The sequence below is a fragment of the Ambystoma mexicanum genome, chromosome 6q (genome assembly GCF_040938575.1).
Source record: "Ambystoma mexicanum isolate Mex_15411 chromosome 6q, UKY_AmexF1_1, whole genome shotgun sequence".
Taxonomy (NCBI): domain Eukaryota; kingdom Metazoa; phylum Chordata; class Amphibia; order Caudata; family Ambystomatidae; genus Ambystoma; species Ambystoma mexicanum.
Window position 1 is genome coordinate 44,905,734 of NC_090937.1, and position 17,237 is coordinate 44,922,970.

At 43.8% G+C, this 17,237-nt stretch overlaps 1 protein-coding gene across 1 annotated transcript; it reads right to left on the reverse strand.

The window, feature by feature from the left end:
* Positions 1 to 1,077: 1,077 nt before the first annotated feature.
* Positions 1,078 to 16,524, reverse strand: LOC138515749 (protein starmaker-like). Its single transcript, XM_069630451.1, has 5 exons — positions 16,404 to 16,524; positions 8,821 to 8,887; positions 8,647 to 8,721; positions 4,124 to 4,375; positions 1,078 to 2,172 (listed from the first exon to the last, which is right to left on the reverse strand). Exons 2-5 carry the CDS (start codon positions 8,878 to 8,880, stop codon positions 1,576 to 1,578), a joined length of 984 nt encoding a protein of 327 aa, XP_069486552.1. The 5' UTR covers positions 8,881 to 8,887; positions 16,404 to 16,524; the 3' UTR covers positions 1,078 to 1,575.
* Between the last annotated feature and the right edge of the window lie 713 nt (positions 16,525 to 17,237).

Sequence of the window (17,237 nt, forward strand, 5' to 3'; positions counted from 1 at the left end):
GGTTCAAAACCATTATACAAAATTGACATATTTAATCCAATATTCATTCGAACAACCACATCCTTAAAAGGAGTGCCTACGGGTTAGTACGATGTGACTTAATCAGTTGTAACACACCATATCTACAATACAGTTTTGATGTATTTCATGAAAGTCAACAAAGGAAAACAGAGCACCAGGTCTTGTCTATGCTCCCAACTTTGAGCATGAGAAACAATTGTGACCTGTTCAGACTCTTTACTTAGGTTTTTTCTATAGATAGTTGTTATGGTACTAGGTCAGTAATATTCACTGACATTGCCTTATGTGGTTGTAACCGTATCGCGTAAATTATGTGGTCGTCTAATGGCGGCTCTCGTGGATGTGATGTTTAAACCCTCTAGTAACTGGAGTATCAAAGGCTCTGAGAATGGGTGAGCAGTAAAGGGCGGGGTAACCGGTTTCTATTGTGATATGATATGATATTTTATTTGTATCACTCTCGTACACAATTGTTTCAGAGCGCGACAAGGCAAGGAGGGGAACAAGGGACAACAAAAACAACGGTCTTACTAGGCCCAGTGACATTGAGAACACGCAAGTGCATGAACATTATATTTGTTGATTATTGTATCTTCCTGACTTGGAACTGGTCCACCGAAATCAAAAAAGTAGGCAGTACCTATACCGTACACCCTCTCCGCCACCCCCCGACCCGCAGCCTAGGAGCTTCCGGTTTAAAAGAAAAAGTAACAACAATTTTTTTAAGACTTTTTTTTATCTAGCGGTAGCAAGGAGATCACAGGGGTCGCACCTGTGACCGCAGGGGGGTTAAACTGGTGCGATTCCTAGCAAACCCCAAACGATGTCCATGATTCTAGCCATCACAGAAAATCAAACCTAACCGTAACTGCACCACAATAAAAAAGATTAATAGTTGAGCCATGAGAAAGTTCTAAGAGTACAAAATACTTTAAAACTCCAGATATAAAAAAAAAACACAAATGGCTAACCCTGTCATTGCCAATTGTGCCACAATTCCATCGTTGGTTGAACTAAATTCAACTTAAACTGACTCCTTAATAAACCAGAAAACCATCACAATTTATGTTTTATTTAAATTATAAAAAGTATAGCTAAATATTAAATGTGATCTCATACTGCCAGGTGGCAGTATCATAAGAGGTAACTAACTCCAAAGTGTAAACAATTATTTTCAAGTGAATCTTACATATTTTCATCATAACAAAACGATTAGAATAATATTTAATATGTGCATCATTTCTTGAGATTATTGCACAGAAAAGAAGGAAAGGTGGGATTTCCTACTAATATATCGACGAATACTGTACATACGGTGTCAAATACCATTGCAGCTGCTGCAAAATGACAATACAATCGTTCTGTATCACCTGAAGCATGTATGACACCTTGAACAAAAACGTTTTGCCATGACCATATCCCAGCAAAAACACCCTTTTAAATAGAAAAACAGACTTGCAAGTGAGATTGTATTTTACACCAACAAATTCAATCATGGCCTAGCTACCCCAGTTACTTTTGATCTTGGGGGCTTCATATGGCAGCATCAGTGCTCTACACACTGCTATGGGGCAAGGAGTCCTCTTGACTTTCTGAGCTTTCACTGCTCTCTGTGTCAGGGGTAGGGGTTGCTTGTTTCAGGCCCCGCAGTAGCACATGATGTTCGGGGCTCTCATTGCTAGTGTGGGACTCAGGTTGTTTGTCCTGTTCCACGCTGTGGTCAGGTTGCCCTTCAGGGCTCTCACTGCTGTGATGGTTGTCTACTTCCAAGCTGTGGTCAGGATGGGTTTCAGGGCTCTCGTTGCTGGCGTGGTTGTCTTCTTCCACGCTGTGGTCAGGCTGGGTTTCAGAGCTCTCGTTGCTGGCATGGTTGTCTTCTTCCACGCTGTGGTCAGGATGGGTTTCCGGGCTCTCGTTGCTGGCGTGGGTTTCAGGGCTCTCGTTGCTGGTGTGGCTATCAGGGTGACTATCTTCTTCCACGCTGTGGTCAGGCTGAGATTGCTTGCTATCCTCCTGGCTGTTATGCTCAGTACTGATTGTCGTGTCCTGGTGGTGGCTTGCATCGTTTCTGTCAGTATCATCTGCAGCCTCCAAGGGTTTGTCGGCATCTTCTGGTTTGTCCGCCTGCTCCACGGTGGTATTCAGAATATCCTGCGTGACAAACACCAAATTATTAGCCAAATCTCAGTGAGCACTCAAGTAGAATTAAGTATACACAGAAAATCTGGGTTTCCTAAATTATTTTTTGACTTCATCCTGTTGAATTCATTAGCTATTATACATCCAATTTCATAATGCAAAAAAGTATTGTTCCCCCCAAAAAACAAAATTGTATTTGATTGAGACCACATCTGTGTACTTTCTAAATTGTAACTATGGTTTAATTTGAGCACACCACATTGCAGCAAGGCCTGAGGCCTTTGGGGTACAGGGGATACCATGTTTGCAGATGTCACATGGAAGAATACAAGAGAGACACCATGAAGATGCATTCTGGGAGACACTGTGGCATGAACACATTCCAGAGTCCCTTTAAGGCAATGGTAATGGTTCCCTAAAGATTATTATGCTGTGTTTATCTTTAGGGTCAGAGCACATAAATTGCCCTGGGGTTGTGTCATTTTGCACTAGTGTAATTTTCCACTGGTAGAGTCGCTGCAAATGTGTCCTGGTGGTCAGTTGGTGCAAATGTCGATCTTAATGTACTCACTATCTGAGCAAAACTGTCCACCAACAGTGCGAAAATGAGCTTATCCCACGCTCTTTAGGTGACCCCGCCCGTTTATGCGTGGCTTACAATTTAACAAATGCTCAGGATTTATTTTGGGGGCATACTGCTGGCTGGCCGCACTGGTAGTTGGAGTTGGTGATTAGCTATATTAATGTCCTAAGAATAACCACAGGGAGACAGAGGTTTTGATAGTTGTGGAGGCCCCTTCCCCCAGACCCGCATAGCAGAGGTAAATATCCTTGGCTCATTCTGGAGCCCAAACTCGATATGACCCCCAGGCAGAATCAGTCTCCAGACACTGTTTCCAAACACTTTGCATTCACATGTAATGTGGGACGCTTCCTGTCCCGTGACCTTGGCCCCCCCAGTGGCAGCAGTTATGGGGTGTATACCCTAGAAAAAGCAAGGGACTGCCACCTGTGGCTCTCCAGATGTCTTGACTGACTATGCTTGCTAGGTAGTCCTGGTACAAAACATCTGGAGAGCCAAAGGTTGAAGATCACTGGCCTAGACTATGAGATAGTCCTTTCCTAGAACTTGCTGTCACCTTTGTTCTAAGCTCCGGAGGTAGTTTAAATTGTGTCAAACCATCTTGTCTGAATTTTGCCTCGCATAAGTCATATTTGCCAAGTGATGCAAGTACTAACATTGGCTTCCACCAGTAGTCTGCATCAAGCTCATGTTTGCCGATGTGCTTTTACCAGAAGCAACCCCCATGTATTATGCTAAGCTGTATCATGTTTCCATGGATATGGAAACTTGTATTTTATTACAGGTATCCCATAAAAGAATTTAAACATGTGGTGGCAGGGCTTTCTCTATACTTTTCACCACCCTCTGGAATTCCCTGCTACTTGCTGTATGGATGCTGTAAAACCACATGTCCTTACATGGGCATGGAGAAAAAAATTAAATGCTATCTTCTAAATATCTGGGATACAGCACACTCTACTCGCTTTATAGTGCATATATTTTTAGAGAAACCTATCTACAGAGCTTGCCTAATTTCTCACAGTGCCCCTAATCAAAATCTACAATGTAAAGTGCCATAACCTGGGATATTGGAAAATAAACACCGCTGTGCGACCCTCAGTTCAACCTTGTAATGAGATTCAAACTCCAGCAGGAGATGTGGTGGGACCAAGTGCCCCAGAGAAGCCAATCCCTGCAGTGCCATGACAGAGGAGGGTGATGGCACCTCACCACGAGGCTGCCATGAGTGAGTTTGTGGTAAGGGCAGAAGGAGGCTTCTTCAGCTTGGGAGAGGAACAGGCCCATGCCTCAAAAGGAACGAGACGAGTCGGGTGGGAATGGTCAGGTGTCAGGAAGTCTGACCTGCCTGTGGAATTGAAGCATACCCCTTGCTCTTACCTGGGTGTCAAGCTTCACAGCGCTCTTCCAGCCTTTCGCTTCGAAGGAGTGGCCCGCATCATCTGCTGCCCTTATTTCCAATGCCTCGCTATCCCCTCGGCCAGCCTTGTCTCCCCGAAAGGGGTCAGCAATGAAAGTGTCACCCGTTTGGGATTCGGTGGAAGGGACGGCGGTAGTGCCCGCAGGTAGGACTTCCTTCGAAGAATCCGAATCGTGGCTGTTGCTCTCGTTGGACACATCTATGGGTTTATTCTGAAACGGAAACATTGGTTGGTGGAATTAAAGATTACATTGCAAAGTGCAGGCGCATTGTGATTGGTTGTTGGTGGATGGGGAACTAATATCAAGATCGTGCAAACGTGTGTTTTGATTTGTTCATATATAATGTCCTTATCTTTCATTTCCCAGGAGTCCATGTTCGTGTAAAAGGAGTGGGTTCTAATGTCCTTTCAATGTGTGTCTGTGTGTCTGTATGTCTGTATGTATGCATGTATGCCATAGATTAAAGGGCTGCTAGTACACTGCCGTTGTCGACATTCCACATATTAAGCAAAACAGCTTCCTGGCAACAAAACTACAGGCCGGAAGCGGTACGTTCTTACAAGAGCATTGAGCAAGTAGCACTGCCCAGAGCAAGAACTCCTGAGCAGGATGTGTGCCAGCGAAAGGAGCGTTTCACAGTGGATGATTACATCGCCATTTCCGAAAGAGCATTGCTCATTCCACTTTTGACAGGCAATTTACAAAATGTGTTACGGTCAGCCCTATTGCCCTCCCCTGCTCTTAATACATTGGATGGAATCGGCTCTTTAACCCGAGCCCATCGCAAAATGCCCACAAGCAGAAATACAGTTCAATATAAAACATAATAGCAAATGAAATTAGATAAAACTGCGCAATCCCACGTGTACAAGCTGAGTTGACTTTTCTTTGGTCAGGGTGGGCAGGTTACTATAGTGTGGACCCCAGCCAAAGCGGGGTGCAAGTGAACAGTATGGCTGTGCATAGAATGACATGAGAGCTGCATAAGATACCGGAGCTTTGATTGATAGAAGAGATGTGATGGATATGGGGCACTGTACGATATGTGAGTGGTGTGGAAACGGTACACCGTCCTTTCATCGCAGGATGTTTTTTCGCCGAGGTTTTTACCGTGATTTTTTTAACAGAATATATGCGGTGTGGGTGTTCGGCAGTAGAAAAAAAATGTCATTACAGGAGATGGGAGCTCAGGGGGGTTCTGATAAGCGAGCGGTGTGTGATAAGGGAGTGGCACTTGATATGAGAACTCTGCGGAAGCAGTGTATGCAGGGACCTCATTTGGGAGTCGGCAGTGGCTGCAGGTGCGACCCCGGCGGTCTCCCGTGCTACCACTAAAAAATACTTGTTTCTGGAGTGCCTGGCTTTCGTCTTGATTATAATTTTCTTATTTATAATGCACATACCCTAGAGGGACCAGGCAAGAAATGCATCTAGGTCCAGATGTGAACTAATCAATTTGATACTCCATTGCACCAACTCAAAGACTGACGTGAATAAGGAAAGTGCATACAAACAGATGAGCTTATAATTTTTCTTAAAAATAGACAGGGAATCAATGCATCGAAGGTCCAAGAGGAGAGCGTCCCAGGCTCGAGGGCCAAAGGCGGAAAACCGCCTCTCACCCAATGTGGTTGTTTGAACTGATGGGACCTGCAAGAGGTGCTGGTCTGTAGAACGCAGATATCTTTGTGGACAGTACAACTGGATTTTTGCATTCAGGTAGGTCGGTGCCATTCCATGAATACACTTAAATACAAGGCAGAGCACTGTAAACAGGGCTCGCTGATGAACCGGAAGCCAATAAAGATTCCTTCGGTATTGATAAATAGCTGTTCTTCTTGGTAATGAGAAAATAAGTCGAATGGTGGAATTTTGAGCGACCTGCAGCCATTTAATTTAGACCTTTTGAGCCCCCATAAAAATGGCATTACAGTAATCCAGCCTGGCATTGGTAAGTATTCCAACTACTGTTGGCCGGTCCTTCTCAGCAAACAGTGAGATGACAGGTTTTAGGAGTCTCAGTTGGTAGTATACTGATTTGACCGTTAGACTGACCTGGGAATTCCAGTCCACACTTGACTGCCAGATACAGCCCAAGTTCTTCGCTACATCTGAGTATCTTGTGGGGGCACCAAATAGAGAAGGGCACAGGTTGCTTTCAACCATATTTTGTACCAGTCTCTTGGGACCCAACACTATGACCTCCGTTTTTGATGGATTCAGCTGGAGCTTGTTCTCCAGCAACCAGCATTTAATCTTACTGGCACAAGACAAAACCAGATCTATCGCTTCCCATGGATGATAGAGTCGCACATAGATTTGGGTGTCATCTGCATAGGAATGGTATGACGGGCTGAATTTAGTGAATATATTAAGCAATGTTTGAATGTAGATATTAAACAACAATGGTGAAAGTGAGGACCCTTGAGGTACCACTCATTCCACGGGTACAAAGTTGGAAACATGGGCTCCCATTTTTACCTGCTGGGTGCGGTCGGTCAAAAATGTTCAGGTCTCTTAAAAAAAACAGGGGGTTGCACAAGTGCAACACTTTGAGCAGTGACTCTGAGTAAGAAAAAATAGGAATAACAAATAATTAATATTTCTGGAATTCTATACAATTGCTAGACTCATTAAAGGTTTATTTCGGGCGCACTTTAGGGGGTGAGTCACTGATTTAGTCTGTTCTTAAACACCTCAAATTCACAGCGCAGACAAAATGTCCAAAGTAGAATAAGCATCAATTTCGGATTATGCATTTTGCTTTTCGCAAGTTGCAGATATAGCATGTTTTCTTCTGCCGTTTACTCTGTTACGATCCTCGGTCACTTGACAAAATCCTTGTGCCTAAAAGATTGTGCACAGTGTAGAAATGGTTGACCATAGCACATAAAGTGGCCCTGGATTTCGTTGATCCACAATAAATGCTTTGTTCTAATGTGTCTATCTTTCCCATCTCCCTGGCATGCTGTTCAGGATTTTAGTTTGCATGTATAAATTAACGAGTGGCTATAGTACGGGATGCTGTGTGAGTGCGCTGCTTTCCCTGCGCTACTCTGAATTCTTCAATACACAGGTATGAACCCTCCCAATGGTATGTATTTTGTCATCCTCTGAAGACTGAAAAGTAGATGCACACAGGCTTGACATGTGGCCATTTTAGCACCACACCTGCAGATCAACTGACCGGCTCTTAAATTTCAGATACCAGTTTAATGATATCAACTACAGAGTCTAATTTGCTTTCTGACCTTGAGAACATTGAGACATGTAATTGCTCATTTTACTATAGCTGTTAAGATAGCTATAGCTGGTAAGATTGCTCAGTGGGTTGAGCGCTCGCTGCTGTGATGCGTGCGTGATATGCAGGTTGCAGGTTCGAATCCTGGCATGGCCAACTCAGCCTTTCATCCTTCTGAGCCTTTCATCCTTCTGAGGTCGATAAATGAGTACCAACAGAGGTTGGGCGATATTGTATGTATATATGTTCAATATAAAGTGCTTAAGCACTATATAATAACACATCATTATCATTTGGCCTTGGATGTCTGCTTACATTCGCAGTAATTTGGTAGTATGGACCTATACCCACTGATATTTATGATATATTTGGTGATCCATTCTTGTATGAAATGCATATCACATTACAGTGTAATTGTATCCATATTTTTCATAGGTTACTTAGGAAGACTGCAATGTGATGCCACTTCCTGTTTTGTCAAGGGGTGAAAGTTCATGTTCCATCACTTCCCGTGATGCCAATTCAGGGTGGGGTCAAATGACATCACTTCCTGTGATGTCATCAGAGGTCAAGGGTCGTGTGATGTCACTTCTGATACCCCTGGCATTTTGGTGAAATGACGTCCCTGAGTATATGGCATGAAAGTAGTGCATAATATGATACCCCAGGGCTGTGTGATAAAGGAGTGGCACTTGATATGTGACCTCTATGGAAGCAGTATATGATACAGAAGTAGTGTATAATACCGGAAGTATGTGTGAACACTATGATACCCCAGGGGTGTATGATAAGGGGGCGGTGCTTGATATGGGAGCCATGCAGAAGGAAGGTATGGAAGCGGTGTTAAATTCCATAGGGACATGGGTGAATTGCATGATATATTAGTGGGGTATTAAAAAAGACTGATTTGGGGCAATATGAAAGTAGCCTATGACATGGAGCAATGCATTCTGGGGGGTTGTTATGCGAACACTATGTTATACTGGAGAGATATATGATATTAAAGTCTTGTGTATTCACACAGGGCTGCCATTGAGTCCTAAAAAGGAAAAAGTCACGATTGAATGAGTTGACTCAGATCAGGGGGTGTGACCGGTGCTGCGCTCTCCGGGACGCTGTGCTGTGGCTGGTTCTCTCTAAGGTCTAGAATAGTGTTAGAAAGAGGATGTAAGTCTCTTCACAGATACTTTTTGCAATGGCGTGTGCGCTGCCCTGGTGGGTTGGTGCTTTGCTGGCATACCGGCCTGGGTGTAGCACAGGGCCTCGCCTGGTGACTGGCGTCTTCGGAGCTGGCAGAACGTTTGGATCGGTGGGCCTTTCAAAAAGGAAAAGGTCAAATTAATGTTACATGATTTTTCTTCATGTCCAAATGACTTGAGGGATTGTATTAATATGTAATGCAAGATGCACTTACCGGCAGAGCACACGCCATGCCGACGAGGCAAAGGCTGAGCAGGACGAGCCTCATGTTCATTGTCGACCTGCAGATACAATAATAGTGATTAGAGACAGCGTGCACATGGGGAGGCAGCCCAGGACATGGGGAGGCAGCGCTCAAACTTCACAATCCTTCTTAATACTGTGGCAGTGTTGGCTTTCCTATTAGAGCTTGTTGTTTCCTGCTACATCACACAAGTTAGATGGTGAAGTCACCGCTATTGCAGAGAACTACCAAAGTGTAGGGGAGTAACTGAGAGTGGTGCGCCCAACTTCCACGAGTTCAGTAAAAAATGCAGCCGAACATACTCTTGAGGTTCCCCTTAATACCTCAAAGGTAATGGACTGCATCAGTTGGCATGTGTACTTATACTGCGCAAATAAACCAAAATTCCAGTGATCAATACTCAAAATGAAATCTCAAAACTCGTAACAATATCAGAGAATATATATGGATAAAGCCGTTGGATGTGTGGAAGGTGATTTATTCAAGGTCCAGCCGACACGTGTTTCGACCCATCAGTCGTTCTCAAGGCAATTAGATAAATCTGGGGATGAATCCCTAGTATTCTTGGTAGAGCTTCTTTAGTCAAAACATTTGGTAATAAAGTTTAAAAACGGTGCCTGTTTTCACAAACCACTGTTTTAAGCCATCTCACTGTGGGGCTCAGATGCCTGAACAAAAGATTTAGTGGGGCATATGGCCAGTCTGATAAAGTAGTTCCTCATTGTATATGAAGGTCTCAATACCTTAAAATTCGTGGGATGGATCCCAATCAAGTTAATTTTGGTTTATTTGCACAGTATAAGTACACATGCCAACTGATACATTGCAGAGAAGTAGGCTGCCATTTTATGCAGGGACCCAAGCACCATTTTATGCAGAGATCCAAACGCCATTTTATGCAGAGACCCAAGCGTCATTTTATGCAGAGATCCAAACGCCATTTTATGCAGAGACCCAAGCCCCATTTTATGCAGATATTCAAACGCCATTTTGTGCAGGAAACTAGACACCATTTTCTGTTCTTCGAAAAGACACCTGTGCCTATTTTGCATAAGCGCCACGAAGATACAGTTAAATAAGGCAGTACGTATGAAGTGCTGGGGCTCGATGAGGTATAGTTTTGCTCTGCTCGCACCTGTTTTTGCGTGCTGACCTCTGAATTCGAGACGTTATATCATTTATGCATGCAATGTTCACATTTTGACCATTCAAGAAATCTGCACTTTAACCAATTTGTGTCCTGTCCATCATCAATTCATTCCCAGGGATTTCGACATCGTATCCTTGAGGATAAACAGCTCGCAATGAAGTTATCAACACATAGATTAATAAAGTAGATTTGTCCTGTGAACTGAATATTATTAATTAATACAGTGATTTTTAATGTATGCTTTTAATGAAAGAACGCTTTATAATGGAGTATGAATGATCTAAATAATTTTATAATTTGCAGAGGAATTATATTTGTTTTAGATGTGTTTATAAGACTTTGCGTGAGGTTTCATTTTTAACCATAGGAAAATAAAATAAAAAGTTATTTTCAAACAAGCTTCTATAAAATCACAGAACGACCAACTTTTCACTCTATTTGGGAGGAGTCGTGTTGTAAACCTCTCGAGTTTGGAGCCTGGATGTTTGAATTCCAATCCTATCCCCATAGTTGAGCAAGTTGTGTCATCCTGGTCAAATCAAGCCCCAGCACATTATCTGCAAAAGTGTGAACACCTGGAAATAGTCCAACCCAATGTTTAGGCGCTAAGAAAATACTGGACATCCCCAGAAACGAAAACACTTCCATGGACATTTGGAACTAAACTGTTCACATGAGAACACCAAGAACAAAAGGGGGAGACCAAAGGACATTAAAAAGGTGAATATTTGAATGTAACAGTGGAATAGAGAAAAAGATGAATGAACCAAAAAGAGAGTATGAGTGTACGCAGATACAGAAACATAAAGAGGACAATTCACAAAGAAGCTTCTATGAGTACGTTTGGCCAACTCCCGATGTACTCCCTGTAAGCCAGGAGTAAGGCAGATGTACTCATGGTAGCTTTTCTGTGAATTGAACAGCCCTCTCCATGAGGGGTGAATGGTAAGTCTGAGCTACTCGTAGTCATTTCAGAGTCAGACTTGCACAAATGAAATAGTGGACCACAATTGGAAATGGCGGTTCATTCCTTTTTTGACAGGCTGTTGAAGTAGTACCTAAGGGGGATTTTGTTTTTTTGGTAAAATGCATTGAACATTTTGCTTTTGAAAGAGCAGTGATGTAACTGAAACTGACCCGCTCTGATAAAAAAAAACGGGCCCACTCTAGCATGTTGGGCCTGCACTTTGGGCATTTCCCCATAGGGCAGTCCGGGCACCCATCTGTGAGTTGCAGACGTAAAGAGCTGTAAGTCTGCAATCACTGACAGGGCGACTATTGAGATATAAGTGCAGTCTCCAGGCCTCACTGATCACACTTAAATGTCTTATCAACATCCACGAGGGGGCTCGCAAGTACGCCCGAAGCTTTCATTGAGAAATGCACAGAGCTCCACTTTGAGATCAATACAAGGAAAAGAAAATCATTCGTTTTTCAGCCAAAGTTTTAAAAGTTAAAAAAAATGTGAATTGAATATTAATGGAATAGCCCTTGAACAGTGCGATGCGACGATTAGCTGTGGGTAAGATTTAATGACGAAGGTAATTGGACCTCACAGATACTCAAATCCAATGTAACATTGGAAAAATTGAGGTTTTTCATCGCCCATGGCCGGGGTGCCATCGTGCCATCGTGCCCTCCCTCACAATGTATGCTGCAGCCATGTACAGGGCGGAGATTTGGGTACACTCAGCCAGTCACAAATTGGGCCTGGTTGAAAGACGTTTCCCCAAACGTTTGCTTGGGGTGCCAACAGCTGTTTGGGTGTCTCTGTTTATATAGAATTGGGTCTTGGGCCAATCCATAGTAATGTTATTCTGAGGCCGGTAGTTTATTGGCTTAGATTGTGGACAACCCTTGAACTAAAAATGTATCGCGAGGCACTGATGTACATGCTGGAGACCAAGGGTGGTGGATCACTGCCTCGGATCCAACATGTCAAAATATTTCTGTTGGAAATAAACATGGAAGCTCTAGGGTATGAGCCCTGGGGCATGATATGCTATGATATTTTATCTATATCGCGCTCATACACAGGTGTTTCAGAGCGCGACCAGGCAAAGGGAGGGGAACCGGGCAGAACAATAACAGCGATCTTACCAGACCCAGTGACATTGAGAACGCGCGAGTGCACGAGAAAGGGAAAAGGGGAAAAGTGGATGGAAGAGGGGGAGAGGTGGAAAGTGCGGAACAGAGGAGAGAAATTAATAAATAAAAAGTAAAATAAATAAATACAGTCGATGTGGAAAAAATAAAGAGAATGTCACAGGAGGCTGCAGAGATTGAATTGGTAAATGCGTGCAGCGAGCGGGCTAGTAAGCCGCCCCAGGGTTTGGAAAATATTTAGATATGGTTAATCCGCCCCATGAAAATGAAATTCGGGCCCGGTCAAGTGAACTTGGCATATCGTACTAGAAAGTGGGACCGCACTGGAAATGACTTAGGTTTGGTGTGTGGGTCAGCAAGGGAATCTATTGTCTATTTTGTGTTCATTTGCCAGGGTTGCCCTGCGCCCAGGAACAAACACCTGAAAACAATTTGCAATACACATGGAATACGCCGAACGAGGGAAGCTACTCTGTTGTTTAGGTGTTGCAATGAAATGCATGTATTCTTTGCAGCAAATAATATTCATCAGGCCTGGTGAATAAGAGCAAACATATTAAAGCTGGAGGATCTGGGAATTAAAATGCAATCGCCTTAAGTGGCGATAACAAATAACTTTAAATCGCTACCATGACTCCGATCAATAACCGAACCTAATCCTGACGGCTCCATCATTAACCTGCTTAATTGCACAAGCACTTTATATCTATCTGCACTTTATTATGCTGCTAATCTCGTATAATTGCACAAGCACTTTATATCTATCTGCACTTTATTATGCTGCTAATCTCGTATAATTGCACAAGCACTTTATATCTATCTGCACTTTATTATGCTGCTAATCGCGTATAATTGCACAAGCACTTTATATCTATCTGCACTTTATTATGCTGCTAATCTCGTATAATTGCACAAGCACTTTATATCTATCTGCACTTTATTATGCTGCTAATCTCGTATAATTGCATAAGCACTTTAAGATTACCTGCACCTTATGATGCTGGTAAAAGACTTACGATAGCGCTTTTTATAACTTGTGTGATGTTTCATTGTACACACACCCAGGAAATACTGTTTATTGCTTGGTTTAGATTTTTTTTTTTATGTCAGGTACATTTATATTTATTTATGTTGCAAAGGCATTAGAACACTGTTTTGGTCCTCTGAATTTATGATGTTGCTAATAGAGCGATAATTGCACTTTTTGCTATGTTTGCACACCTTGGGAGGATGGATTACAACTGCAGAAGATTCCATTGTGCATTCCGACCTGTCAAAGATGTAAGTATTCATGTTATGCGTTGCATGTTATCTTGTACAGATATCATGGACTTGCTTCGGCTTTCTTAGCTTCCTTGTACATACTTGTTTTGTTTTATTATGTTTAGAATAGATTGGAATGTATGCAATTTCACCCGTCACATAGTGTGAAGTGTAAGCTAGTGGCTTATAGCATTTTGATCGTGTGTTTTTATCCACTCTCTGCACAAAATGATGGATAATAGGAGGCGCCATGATGCAGGCACCTCTCTTTTATTCATGCATTGAACCATCTCTTTTTATCATAATTGTAATAATATGTGTTTTTTGGCAAATGACTAAATGATCGAATAAAAGGCGAATGAAATGAAAGATGTCTCATCTATACTCACAATGAAACATATTGCTTGAAGACTGGGGGGAGGGGGAATGGTGTGGCACACACTGTAAACTCAGAACTTCCAGGCACATGTCTGAACTTTGACAGTAATGATAATGATGTGTTATTTATATTGTGCCTTAAACCAAAGCGCTTTGCAGAGCACATATTTACATACAATATCTCCCAACCGAAATTGGTACTCATCGACCACTAAAGGATGAAAGGCTGAGTTAGATTGCTGGGATTCGAACCTTACAGTAAAGTGGTGCTTGTGAAAGCTGCGGCCAAGAGAGCACCAGGTAATGGAGTTCTTGGCAGTCATTCTGCCTCTCTGTAAGCAGAGTCCTTGCCTCGAAGGGGCAGTCTGGTGTCAGTTGCCAGGGAGCAGGGCTCCAGAGGTTGCGTTTTGAACATGAGGTGATAACTAAACTCAACTACTATGTCAAGGTATGAGACTAAGTAAAGTCTATGGAGCAGCATGGGCTCGCCAGGCTTGCGGTGGCTTCCGATAGGGCGCAACACATCCGCCATGAGCGGGAAACGAGCTGGCTGCAGCTTATTGCCCATTTATTTGGAACCTTCACTGCTGTGGTTGGCAACGTGTGTATTTATATGGGTGTCCTGTGCCATGGGGCGCTCCCTTTTGGTGACTGGACCGAGCCAACTCCATAAATCCACTCGGATCCGAATGAACCACTAGATCAGATATAAGCGTGAGTTCTATAGTCCTCGAGCCGACTGAACCAATGACCCTGAGGTCAGGGGCGCTGTAACCCTCTTTCGAATACGCGGAGGTATAGAGCCTGGTTGCCCATGGTCACCAGGAATGCAAAACATTCCATCTTTCCTTAGATTCGCATTTCACGATTCAGCCAAAAGCTTCTAGGATTTGTGCGCTGCCCCTTATCTCCATCCTTTCATCCACTTTTCTTGAGTGCCACCCTCTGGGAGCACACAGATCCACCCCATCGCCCTGAAGCACTCCCGCCAGGAGGTACAGGCCCAGAGATCTGCCAAATGGCATCAGGTCATGTGTATGCCCTCCCCTCTCTGCTCTCCGTCGCCCCCTGGCTGCCAGAGGTGTATGCACTATCACAGAGGAGATGTCTGTAAAAGGGAGGCACCTTAATGTGGTACTTGAAATAATTGCCCTCCCCGACTTACTGGGGTGTTTTGTAAAGCAGCACCATATCACCTTCCAGACTCTGCAGATCTGTGATACTGTCAGCATTAATACACACCCAAGTGGCAGAATGCAGGAAATGCAGACACCCCACCACACAGAGTGTGCATCCTGCATACCAGTAGGTGAGCAGGGCCTTGCACTGAGGCCAGGCAGAGGGGGGCAGGCAGGCACACTCGTTATCGCTGTGACTCCAAGACTTTCCTATAGAAATTAGGACGTATACATAAGTGCTAAGTGCAGTGAAGGGGTTTGATGCAGAAAGAGGTGAACAGGAGAAAGTGGCAGCGTGATGAAGTGTGTGCCAGTGGGAATAACGAGATTCATGGATTTTCAATTAGACATCAGCTGAACTAGGTAAAGGAAATTAATTCCGCTTTTAAAGAGAACAGCCACACACGTGTTACCCATCATCCATTCTCTTATTGCTGTTAACAGTGGCCTTCCCAACTTCCTAAACTATTAAAACCCGTTTTCACAAATTATCGCCTTTGCATAAAACCTGTCGTTTCTTTTTTCATTTTTGCATCCATTTTTGTAGGAAATCTGCACCACTCACGTAACACCCAACAAAACAGTTTTTCTTGAGATGTAACAATGTCATTGGGTGAGCATGAAAGGCAATGGATGCTTAGTGTCCAGAAAGACGCCCATTCCAGGTTCCATGTCGCAGCCGTCAAATGTGACTTTGCAGAACTAAAACCTAGCACAGGGGACTTCAGTTCTGAGGATTAGCCTGCATTTGGTGTTCTTGACAACTGATGCCCCATGCGTGACACTCGTGGACCAACTACAGAAGTTGGGCTTCACCAGGGCTAATGTTTTCAGTCTCAAAGCAAAACAGTTGGCTCCCCAACTTGACCAAATTCTGTGGCCCGGAGCAAATCAACATATCCCCTTCTGCCCCTCAGGCCGCCTGACCTGCATACATTGGAACTACATAGAGACATATTAACTACAATATGCCACAGTGCACACATATATAAAAGGTCAGGCGGCCTTTAGGGAAGCTGTGATCTAGTGGCACAACTCCTCACTATGAAATCACGACCCCTGCGAGCTACAGTCAATCCTAAGAAAACCCATGCGTCTCCCTTTTAAAATGTTCTCAATGTTGAGAGATAAGAGAAGTTAGAAAACGGATGGACCGGAGACCTTGTGTATCTCTGTTGGCTCATCTGTCAACATTCAGAGCAGTTAGAAACACCAATACTAAGCACTTTGTAAAAAAGAGCTCACCCACTTCACGCCGGGAGCATTAACATGTCATTGGTTTGCTCGAGCTACACACATCTTTCCCTGGAATCAAGATGAATTAACTCATTTGTAAAGCACAGTCAGTTCCCACATCTGGGACGTGTGGGGGGCAGTGCATGGTACAGTTCTCAGGTGTTCCTGGATAGCCTAAAATCAGACCAGCATAAGCTCTCGGGAGGAAAAGAAGGCATGCTCATGTAATTAAGCTACATTACCTTTCCTTGTGTGGAAACGTGGAGTTCTGGAGTTATCTGGCTTCTTGTTCTGCAGCAGCACCAGCAGGGGGCGCAAGAGGCGGCTCGGCACGGCCCTTTCTGAGGGATGCTGAGGTTCTCTGCTCGCTCCTTGTCGCCTCCCGCTATTTAAGCGCTGCCCTAAACCCCTCGGCCAATCGCCGGCCAGCAGCGCATGACGTCACGCACTTTCCTGTTGCCCAGACTCTGTCCCCCCCGCCGGCCCCACTTCCTCCTCCTGTGGTTTGTGGTTTTAGGAAAAAGTTATGTTCGATAGTTAAACATCTGTTTATGCGCAGGCAGCGCCGCCGGTGAACAGGAGGAAGAGTTCAGCTGCCAGTGCTTCTGTTTTCATGGAGCTCAGGCCTGCAGCAGACTTTATTCCTAGACATGTTGGGCCTGAGCGCGAATTACCCTTTCATGGACTTTGGAACACTGACAGTAATGCACATTGACACTGTAGTGAAGAATGACAAAGACAAAGTGCTGGCTATAGCTTAGTAAAATACAGAAGCGTTGCTGGGGTGGGGGGCCTAGGGGGCTCTAGCCCCTGGTCTTTTGGTTGTAGCCCCGGATAGAAGCTCAGGGTCTACAGCCAAAAGGCTTGCTAGCCCCCGAGTCCCAACAGCCTGACATTAGCTTAGCCCCAGATCTCTTCCAGATCTAGCAACCCCCCTGGAAAAATGCAATTATTTTAATTTATATTTTTATTATTTACACCGAGAAATTAGTTGTTTTAGATGGTAAGCCTATACCAATTATCAATACAATCATAAATGAAAGTATGATTACTGTTAATCCCTATTATTTTTTATT

What these genes read in the sequence shown, in the direction of transcription:
- LOC138515749 (XM_069630451.1), bottom strand. Translation starts at nt 8,880, where the DNA reads ATGAACATGAGGCTCGTCCTGCTCAGCCTTTGCCTCGTCGGCATGGCG. An exon ending in GCATGGCGTGTGCTCTGCCG is followed by an intron (nt 8,722 to 8,820) that starts GTAAGTGCATCT and finishes CCTTTTTGAAAG; the next exon opens with GCCCACCGATCCAAACGTTC. An exon ending in CCTGTGCTACACCCAGGCCG is followed by an intron (nt 4,376 to 8,646) that starts GTATGCCAGCAA and finishes TTTCCGTTTCAG; the next exon opens with AATAAACCCATAGATGTGTC.